The sequence below is a fragment of the Muscardinus avellanarius genome, assembly GCF_963383645.1.
Source record: "Muscardinus avellanarius genome assembly, chromosome: 16".
Lineage (NCBI taxonomy): Eukaryota > Metazoa > Chordata > Mammalia > Rodentia > Gliridae > Muscardinus > Muscardinus avellanarius.
In genome coordinates this window covers 56,559,992-56,570,856 of record NC_137802.1, presented here as the reverse complement: position 1 = coordinate 56,570,856, position 10,865 = coordinate 56,559,992, and the positions used below count along the sequence as shown (strand labels likewise).

The window sequence follows — 10,865 nt, the reverse complement described above, 5'->3', positions numbered from 1 at the left end:
TTGTGGCCCAGTTTGCTGAGTTTTAATGGCCCAGGGACACCATTGTAAATTTGCTTGTTACAATCATGTGAAGCACTGTCAGTTTCTGGCATGCATGCATGCCAGGCAGAAATTCTGTTGATAAAGAGAGTGTTTAGTTCCAGCCTATAGCTCTGATCACATGAACCCCTGCTGACCCCTGGCCTTTCTGCTTTCAGGGCCAAAGTTCTGACAGAAAGAAATTGTACTATTCTGAGCCTGGGGCTTGGGTGGCTCAGTTATTTAGCCCCAAGGACATCACTGCTATTCTGGACAGCTGTGATCACATGAACTCTTGTTGGCCTCTGGCATTGGTGCTTGTAGTGCCCAAACACAGCTAGGCAAGAGTTTACAGTTTTCCAAACCTGTAATTTGGTAGACTGTTATTTCACCCCACAGATACCACAGCTGGCTTTCCTGTGGTGATCACTGGAGACCCTGAAAGGATGTCCCTAGGGGATCTCTGCTAAATCATGCTTCTGCTATTTTTGACTGTACCCCACACTCCCACCTCCACAGGTATTCTTTGCAAACTCACAGACCCCAGCAGTCTGTTGGTTGCCATGCAAGTCCCTGTGGCCACGCAGGATGGTCTCCTGCTTGGACAGCTTGTTAACTTATGGTCTTGATGAGAGCTGCTTTGGTCCCTGCAGGCAGAGATGGGTTCAGCTGCAGGGTCTAGCTGGGACAAAAGGGTAGTTGGGTCTTTGTCAAGCATGGAGAGAAAAGTGTGACTGCTTTTGATGATGGTCTATAGTCACTGGCTTGTCAAGGTTCTGCTGCTTCTTTGCTGGAGTTGGTCACCAATCACCCCAGGTCTCAGCAGCCACCAGCCCTGACAGAGACTCACCAAGTTGGTGCTGTGGCCACTCTCCACTCACCAGGCAAGACTTAAGAAACTCCTTTCAGTCCTCTGCTCTCTCTGCTGCCTCCAATTCCACCACCTTTCAACTGTGGTTTTTCTGTTAAGTTTTGGCTGTTTTTCTTCCCTTGCCAAAAATCAATCTTCCCACTGGTTGAGTTTCTAAGTTTCAAAGCACCTGAAACACACTATTTCCCTCTCTTTCACCATCTTTTTTCCCTTTACTTACCTTTTAAAACTAAAGTTATTCCTGATTTTCTAACTCTGATTTTGTTACACACAAAATGTATAATATGATCATATTAACTCTTGTAGTCTCTTGTAATCATGGAGTCAAGAGCATCTTATGGGGCTTTTAAATAAACCTTAACCAATTGGGACTGTTATTTTAGTATGCTTCATCTCTGATATTCATCCCTTGATTTTTTAGTATCACAGTCCTATTATTACTGCCATATTCTAATAGAGATAATTTATCCAGAAGGAAAAAGCACCATAAATCAAGCTCAACAATAATATCTAAAGAGACTATACTATACTTATAAGCAAGTATATATTAATAAAGGAATTGTGCAGTCTTTTGCTTTATATAGACATCTACTCAGAACTTAAGAAGAAAAACACTAGCACAAGGTTCTGCATGTAAACTAAACATTATATTGGCTATATTTTTAAAACACCAGTATAGCCCTTTGAAGATTCTGAGGAAACCAAACTGGTTGTGTGTTAGATCTTTTTTTCTTGGCTTGAGACAGCTTCACGGCTTCTGACAAATAAAGACCTGTGATTCAAACCTCAGGCAAAGTAATGGAAAATAGAAAGATTACATTTTCCCAGAACTCTCATAGGGATAATTCAGAACAAATTTTCAAACAACTCTAAAAAATAGGAAAATCCAGTGTTGTTGAACTCATTACAACTGATTCATAATCACCCCATTCTGTGGATTTGAGTTTTATAATAAGTGGTTCAAAAAATAACATACTTACTATCAACAGAAACAGCTGAGATCACTTCCTGTAATTCTTCCTCTGGAAAATAAATCCCCAGGCCTTTCAGAATAGATGTTACATCATCAACATCAATTTTTTCATTGGTGACTTTATCTAAGACCTTTGCAACTTCATTAACCTCTATCAAAATAAAATATTTTAATTAAGATACAAGCAAAAATAGAAACAAATTCTAGATAATAACTAAAACTATAACTCAAAAAATTATTACACATACCTGGCATCTTAAATTTAAATATAATACAATTGTGTTAACTATTTTTATATACATATATATAATATTATACACATATATATGACTTAAATTATAAGAAAAACTCACTAAAATAAGTATTAAACCTTGATTAACTATTGGAAACTAATGTTAATATACATGCCTTTCTTCCTTCTATTTAATAATTTTTTGGGTGGTACTGGGGGTGGAACCCAGGGGCTTTCTACCTCCAGGCTATACTCCCAGACCTATTTTATACTTTATTTGGAAACAGGGTCTCACTAAGTTGCTGGGAGCCTCACTCAGTAACTGAGGCTGGCTTCAAACCTGTGTGATCCTCCTCAGCCTCCCAAACACTGGGATTACAAGCGTGCACCACCACACCCGGCTCAATAATAATAAAAAAATTAATGGAGACATAATATAAATACCTTAGTACAAACAAATGTCTTCATAATAGAAATATCTTATACTATATAAGATCCTAGATAACTTTTTTAGAGAGAGTAACTACTTTCACATCATTTTCATAGTTACCTAGTCTATCTAAGAAAAGGCCATATTTGTGGTATAGTAACATGATCAATATGGATTGGGTACTTTGGCATCTGTACTTGTAAACCTCTTAAAAAGATGACTGAAATTCCTCCTGTGTACAAAGTGTGATTATACTGCCTTTGTGCTCAAAATTTTTCTACCTAGAAATATGATAGCTATAGGATAGTAATTCTACTATAAACTTGGAGGAAACTCAAACTTAGCCATATTATAATTTGCAGTTATAAAGTAGATATTTTATCACTGCTAATTTGTGTAATTTACAAATCTGAGCCCTTCATATTATACAATATGAACACTTTCTGATTAATTAGTCCTCATAGACACCAGGTCTATGCTTATCTATGTTTTTAAGCATGCTAGTCTTCTCAAATAGAATGATCAACTAAATCCTTTTCCCACTTTATACCCAATCCAACAACCAATTCAAGGCTATCTGCTCCTTCAAGCTTCCCCAGATTATCATAGTTCATTCTGATATCATTATACCTTTGAACCTTTAGCTCATATATCTGGTGCTACATGACCTAGTATACTCTTTTTCAATTGATGCATTGTAATCGTACATCATAATGAAGTTCAGGATGACAGAAAGAATACATGCTCACAGTACTCACTGAGCCCTTTCCCACATTTCTGAGCATGACACTGTGATTTGGCACTGAAAAATTCATGTATGTACATCATGTCCACTGAAGTGTTTCCCTCTTCAAGTCTTCCTACTCCTGAACCCCTCCACCTCCCTCAGTTAAGTCCCCTCCCCTAGTCCACTAAGGTTTTTCCTCATTTGTCATGGAATCCCTCCTGTGTCTCAATTTGTCCCTAGCTTCTACATATAACAGAAAACATTTAACCTTTCACTTTTCATGACTAACTAATCCCACTTAGCATAATATTCTCCAGTTCCATTCATTCCTTGCAAATGTCTTGATTTTGTTCTTCTTTATGGTTGAATAGAATTCCATTGTGTGTATATCCCATAATTTTGTAATCCATTCATCTGTTGATGGGCATCCCAGCTGGTTTCATAAAGTGCTCTTTTCTAAATTTAAGTCTCTTTTTTCTAGTCTCACTATAAAAAACTTTAAGAACAAAATCTTATACTATAATAATTCTGTACTCTCCACTGTGTATACCAAATGTATATACTTAAATATCTCTTATTAAATTCTTTAAATATATTAAGCATTATTTTATTTTTATTGGTATATTATCATTTTATACATGATAGTGGGACTGATTGTGATATATCCATAAATGCACATAACAGAATCTAGTATATTTCATTCCATAATACTCCCCTTTCCCTCTACTTCTTGCCCTGATCACTTTCCTCTATTTTACTGGCCTCTCTTCTATTTTCCTGTGGTCACTTTTCTCTTTTTTTCCTATCTTCTGCATAAAGGAGAAAATATATGACCCTTGATTTTCTAAATCTGGCTTATCTCACTTAGCATGATGTTCTATAGTTTCATCTATTTTAATAAAAATCACATTCAATATTCATAAAATCTTCCAAATACTACCTGCAAAAAAAAAACTAAATGCAATAGTTAGTTATTGGATAAAAGAAATAGGACCTGAAAAAAGTGAAACCAAGTGGGAGAGATTTTTCACCATATACCTTTATATATTCTTTTATTTATGATATATATGAATATATAAGTAGAAAACTTAAATGTACTAATTAAAACATTCTTTTTTATTGGTACACTATAGTCTCACATCATAATGTGGATAATGTTATTAATGGTATATATTCACACAGTGTTTTGTGCCTTCCCCCACCCCTGCTTTCTCTTTTAATTAAAACATTCTTTTTTTTTTTTTTTTTTGCGGGTCTGGGGATGGAACCCAGGGGCATTCAACCTCCGAGCTACACCCCATGCCCTATTTTTTATTATTTATTTTGAAACCGAGTCTCACTGAATTGCGGAGAGCCTCACTAAGTAGCTAAGGCTGTCCACGAACCGTGATCCTCAGGTCTCAGCCTCCCAAATGCTGGGATTACAAGCATGCCCTACCACGCCCGGCTCTAAAACATTCTTAAAGTCCCATATTTTGGCATACTTTTTAGAAGGCATACTATTTATTCTCTTCAATTAGGTAGACTTATGTGAACATAGAAACATAATCAAAACTCCTAAATGAATAAATGTACACCACTCATTTGATATTAGATATTATAGTTTCACATATATGGCCCATCACTTTTAACAATTATGGTACTTTTCCTATATTATAAATATGTATAAAACTTCTCAATTATTCTCACCTCTAAAATTTTCAAAACGTTTATTGCTCTTCAGTGCTAAAAGGGCAGTCTTTTGAGAAACATCTCCCTTTTCTAGAAAGAGAAAGACAGTACATAGGTAAATTAAAAGATTGAAAAACATGAAGGACATCCACAATGAGTTAAACTGGTTTACTTATTGCCCCATTAAAGCATCTTGTGACTTTCTATGCTGTACATTATTGCCCAGAATGCTATCCACTGTGTATCCCTCCAAATTCACATCAAAACCAGTTAATAAGCCTCATTTTCCCAAAAGCCTTCTATTGATCCTGTATTTCCCTCTAACTATTGCTCTAACCTTTTCTTTTCCTTCACAGCCTAATTCTTGGAAAGAAATATTGTTATTCATCATGTATTCATCATACCTCAAACTAGTGCTCTCTAGTTTTTACCACCACTGAAACTGTTCTTACCAAGTTCACCAGTTAGCTAATTTTTGCCAAATGAATAAACACATTCTAATTTTTTCTTACTAAACACCTTCCTCTTTTAAACTCTTTCTTGTTGTTTTATTTTTATTTTTTATTTTGGGGTTCTACTTCCAACCTACACCCCCATCCTTATTTTATTTTTATTTTTGAAACAGGATCTCGCTAAGTTGATGACAATCTCACTACTTGTGTAGGCTGTGGAACCTGTTATCCTCCTGTCTCAGACTCCCAAGTACAGGGACTGTAGGAATGTATCACTGCCATTGTATTGTGGTTACATTGTGTGTGTGTGTGTGTGTGTGTGTGTGTTTTACTGAGGACTGAACTCAGAGGCATTCTATCTCTGAGGTAAAACCCATCCCTTTTTATTCTGAAACAGGATCTCACTAGGTTGCTGAGACTCTCCCCTGATTGCTAGGAGTCTCACTAAGTTTCTGAGACTGTCCTCAAACCTCTGATCCTCCTGTATCAGCCTCCCAAGTACTTGTATTACAATGAATGCACCACCACAGCCTTCTGACTACTTCTTAATGTCCTTTATAAATTACTCTTTTTCCACCATTACTTAAATATTACCATGTCCCTCCAGGTGTGGTGGTGGATGCTTGCAATCCCAGCATTCAGGAGGCTGAAACCGGAGGATCTCAGCTTGCAGACAGTCTCAGCTACTTAGTGAGGTCCTTTGCAACTCAGTGAGACCCTTTTTTAAAAATAAAAAGGTTAGCCGGGTGTGGTGGCGCATGCTTGTAATCCCCACGCTTGTAAGATAGACAGGAGGATTGTGCAAGTTCGAAGCCAGTCTCTCTGGCTTAAGAGACCCTGTTTCCAAATAAAATATAAAATAGATCTGGGAGTATAGCCCAGAGGTAGAAAGGTTCCATCCCCAGTACCACCAAAAAATAAAAAAATAAAAATAAATAAAATAAAATAAAATAAAATGGCTAAAATATAGAGATGGGGGTGTAGCTCAGAAGTACAATGTCCCTGGGTTCCATCACCAGTACTGAAAAAAAATTACCATATACCAGTTTTCTGCCATTAGCCTTCTTCTCATTATATTTTATAAACTTTTCTTGAATTCCCAGTAACAATGTAGAATATATTGAAGAATTTCAAGCTTCTAATTCTAGCCTAGGCTACTGTCTACTGCACATCTTCAATTCTGTATCCATAAGAACCTCAAATACAGCACATATTAAGTTAAATTTCTCATCTTTGCACTAAACCTACTCTTGTTCCTGTATTCCATATCTTATTAAAACATATCACCAGGGGAGCATGGAAGATGGCGGCGGTGACAGTTGGCAGCAGCCGAATAGGACATGTATTTCTATGAGAAACCCTGGACAACAAATTTGGATTTAATATCTGATTGGGACAACATACAGAGACATTTCCAGTCATGAGTTCCTATCTAAAATATAAGAGGGAAGAAATGGACCGAGATGGTGGCAGCGGTGGCAGCAGCCAGTATTTGGGAGAGGAAGACAGATCCAATCCAATCCACCTTGAACTGTTGGAGAAATTTCCCCCAAAATAGACTGCTCCTGGCCCACATGCTGAGGAATTCTGAACAACATACTATATAAGAAAAATGTTCAGGAAGAGAACCAAGATGGTGGTGCCAGTGGTAGTGGTAAGTATTTGGGAGAGGCAGACAGATTCAATCCAATCCACCCTGAAATTTTGAAGAAATCTCCCCCAAAGTAGACTGCTCCTGCCCCACATGCTCAGGAACTATGAACAACATACTATGTAAGTAAAAGGTTCCGGGTGCGTCAGAGGGAGCCCCGCATATCTGGGTCGGCAGCATGCCATGCATCCTGGGAGACAAAAGCACTCCTGGCCGCCACACTCCTCTGTGCAGTGCTGGAGGCCAGGGTGTGCTCGGAGCAGCAGAACCTGCTCTCCATGGTGAAGCCATGGACCTCTGCTCTTAGTGAGGAGATAAAATCCATTGTTGCTAAGTACTTGGGTTCCCAACTTCTGCAAAAGACATGTACTGTTTTCTTTTATTAAAAAATATTGAAGAGGAGCTGTGCGTGGTGGCACACACTTGTAATCCCCGCACTTGAGAGGAGGAGACAGGAGGATTGTGCAGGTTCAAAGCCAGCCTCGCTGGCTTAAGAGACCCTGTTTCCAAATAAAAATATAAAATAGGTCTGGGAGTGTAGTCCAGAGGTAGAAGAGCTTCCAGGAACTCCAGTACCACCAACATATATATTGAAGAGGGAGAAAGATGGTGGCCACAGCCGCAGTGGCAACTGTGGTCACATCAGTGATGGTTGGCAGCAGCTGAACAGGACATGCATTCCTTTGAGAAACCCTGAACAACAGATTTGGGTTTAATAGCTGATTGGGACAACATGCAGAGACATTTCCAGTCATGACTTTCTATCTGAAATTTAGGAGAGAGAGTGGAAAATGGCAGAATTAAGAGGCAAGATGGCAGTGTGGCACCCGCCACTGCAAGAAAAGTGATCTTGGGAGGGACATCCCAGAATAGATCATAAAGTAGACTGCTCCTGCCACACATGCATAGGAATTCTTAACATCTATATACTCTAGGAGAGATCATGATGGCAGCAGCGGCAATCAGTATTCAGGAGAGGCAGACAGATCCAATCCAATCCACAGTGAATTTTTGAAGAAATCTCCCTGAAAGTAGAATGCTCCTGCTTCACATGCTCAGAAATTCTGGACAACATACTATGTAAGAAAAACATCTGGGGCGAGTTGGAGGGAATCCTGTCTGCATGGCCAGGCCAACTTGCAGCACCGGACATTCTGGGAGACCCCAGTGCTCATGACCTCTGTGCTCCTCTGTGCTGTGCTGGGGGCCGGAGTGTGCTTGGAGCAGCAGATCCCGCTCTTCATGGTGAAGCCATAGGCCTCCGCTTTCAGTGGGGAGATAAACTCCATTGCTGCTAGGGATTTGGGCTCCTAGCTTCTGCAAATGACACTTACTGTTTTCTCCTACAGATAGATAGATGATAGATGATAGATGATAGATAGATAGAATCTTCCATATATAGATATGGAAGAAAAAACAGGCATATCTGTAGATGTCCTACCAACTGTGATGGGGACCGAAGCCTGCCGCACAGCGAGGCCAGGTCTGGAGTCAGCAAGGCCAGGACCAGAGCCTGCCATGCAGCTAGACCGGGTCTGGAGCTAGCGAGACCAGGCCCAGACCCTGCCACATGGCAGGGCTGGGACCAGGGCCTGCTCCACAGCAAAGGGCCAGCAGGTCCCTACAACCATGCAGCCAGGAAGCACTAGAAGGTGACGCTGCCTCATTTCATCTCTCAGCAGATCCCCAGCTCCAAGTGACCTCTATTTAAAAAATACTCACCCTCTAGCTTTTAGGATTTCAGTAAGTGGGAGTCAGTGTGGAAATTAAAAGACAGACTTCCAAGGAAGAAAGAAACTGTAATGGATCGAATGTGGAGAAATAGAAGCTCTAATATATTATTGATTGGATTGAAAATTAATGCAACCACTTTGGAAAACTGTATACAAGATCCTCAGAAGAAAAACAAACTTACCATATGATCCAACAGTACCACTTCTGGGTGCCTACCAAAAAGAATGAAAACTTGCCGGGCGTGGTGGCGCACACTTGTAATCCCCGCGCTTGGGAGGCTGAGGCAGGAGGATCACACGGGTTCGAAGCCAACCTCAGCTACTTAGTGAGGCTCTCAGCAACTTAGTAAGACCCTGTTTCCAAATAAAATATAAAATAGGTCTGGGAGTATAGCCCGGAGGTAGAAAGCCTCTGGGTTCCACCCCCAGTACCACCAAAAAAACAAAACAAAACAAAACAAAAATAATGAAAACCAAAATACCAAACTAATTCATGAGCAACCATGTTCATAGTTGCACAATTCACCTTTGCAAAACTATGAAACCAGCCAAGATGTCCTTCAACAGATGAGTGGATTACTAAACTATGGGATGTGTACACAATGGAATTTTGCCCAGCCATAAAGGAGAACAAAATTATGGCATTTAAAGTGAAATGTCACAAAAAATAAGAAATCAGATGCTTTCCCTAATGTGCAAAAACTAGGGAGAAATGGGTAACAGGAGGAACTCTAGAGGAAGAAGGGATCCTACAGAGGAACAATTAAGGTAACCTATTTGAGGGGATGGGAGGGGAAAAGAGGGAAACTCTTTAAAGCACATGATGTACTTAAACAAACATATCAAAGTCAATCAGGAAACCAAGCATGGGAAGGAGGGAAGGGGTTAGGGCTTAGGTAAGGGCTGATTGGATGATGTGTACATGTTATATCTCCACAAGTTTTTTATCCCATTAAGATGAATGACTACAATGCACCAATAAAAGTTCATTCTAAAAGTAAAATAAAATACAAACATTTGTGGAAATAGAAGCATATTGAAAAAAAACATATCACCATAAAATAAATATCCCAAGGTAAAAATGAATTACTTGTCTTCAATTCTTCCCCAATTAACAATAAGGTTCTATCTGCTCAGTCTCATATCTATCCCCTTCCAATCCCTAGAGGCAATACCTTAATTCAAGACTCATAATTTTTATTATACATATATATGTATATGTATAGACATATATATATATTCCAAAAGAATGAAAACAAAACTACCAAACTAATACATGTTATCTATGTTTATAGCAACACTCATAATTTTTAACCAGGATTACTGCATGTATCCCAAAATGTCTCTTAGATTCCAATCTTGCTCTCCCTCAGTCCTTTCTTAATACTGCTGTCATAATGCTCATTATCCAGTGTAAAATTAATGATGTAACTTTTCTTTCTTTTTTTTTCTTTGGTGGTACTGGGGTTCCTGGAAACCCTTATACCTCCGGACTACACTCACAGACCTATTTTTATACTTTTTTATTTGGACACAGGGCGGCTGGCTTTGAACCTGCATGATCCTCCTTTCTCCACCTCCCAAGCGCGGGGATTACAAGCATGCACCACCACGCCCAGCATGATGTAACTTTTCTACTTCGAGTTCTTCAATGAATCTTTAGAGCCCTCATGATAAAGTTCAAACCCTTTTGCTCATAAAAATGAGTAAACAAAAGCTCCCATTAATTTTCCCTTGACTATATGGTCACCTCATTTCTTCCTCTTTCTTCTTCTATGCATAAACGAGTCAGTGATTAAACTCTAATTCACTAGCAGGGCGTGGTGACACACGCTTGTAATCCCAGCATTCCGGAGGCTGAGACCAGAGGATCATGGTTTGCAGACAGCCTCAGCTACTTAGTGAGGCTCCCTGCAACACAGTGAGACCTGGTTTCAATATAAAGAATAAAACATAGGGCAGGGGGTGTAGCTTGGAGATCAAATGCCCCTGGGTTTCATCCCCAGACGTGCAAAATAAATAAATAAATAAATAAACAAACAAACTCTAATTCAGATCAAAATGAACTATGGAAAGTTCATTCCCATTCTTCTGAGAATCCTCCATA

At 39.1% G+C, this 10,865-nt stretch overlaps 1 protein-coding gene across 1 annotated transcript in view; it reads right to left on the bottom strand.

Annotated features, from left to right (window-relative positions):
• Nucleotides 1-484: 484 nt before the first annotated feature.
• EFCAB13 (EF-hand calcium binding domain 13) overlaps nt 485-10,865 on the bottom strand; it is a gene marked incomplete at both ends in the record, with an annotated part of 116,625 nt that continues 106,244 nt past the window's right edge. Inside the window, 3 exons of the mRNA XM_080714096.1 lie at nt 485-723; nt 1,870-2,013; nt 4,941-5,012. Coding sequence (XP_080570222.1) covers nt 485-723; nt 1,870-2,013; nt 4,941-5,012 — 455 coding nt within the window. The remainder of the gene's footprint in view (nt 724-1,869; nt 2,014-4,940; nt 5,013-10,865) is intronic.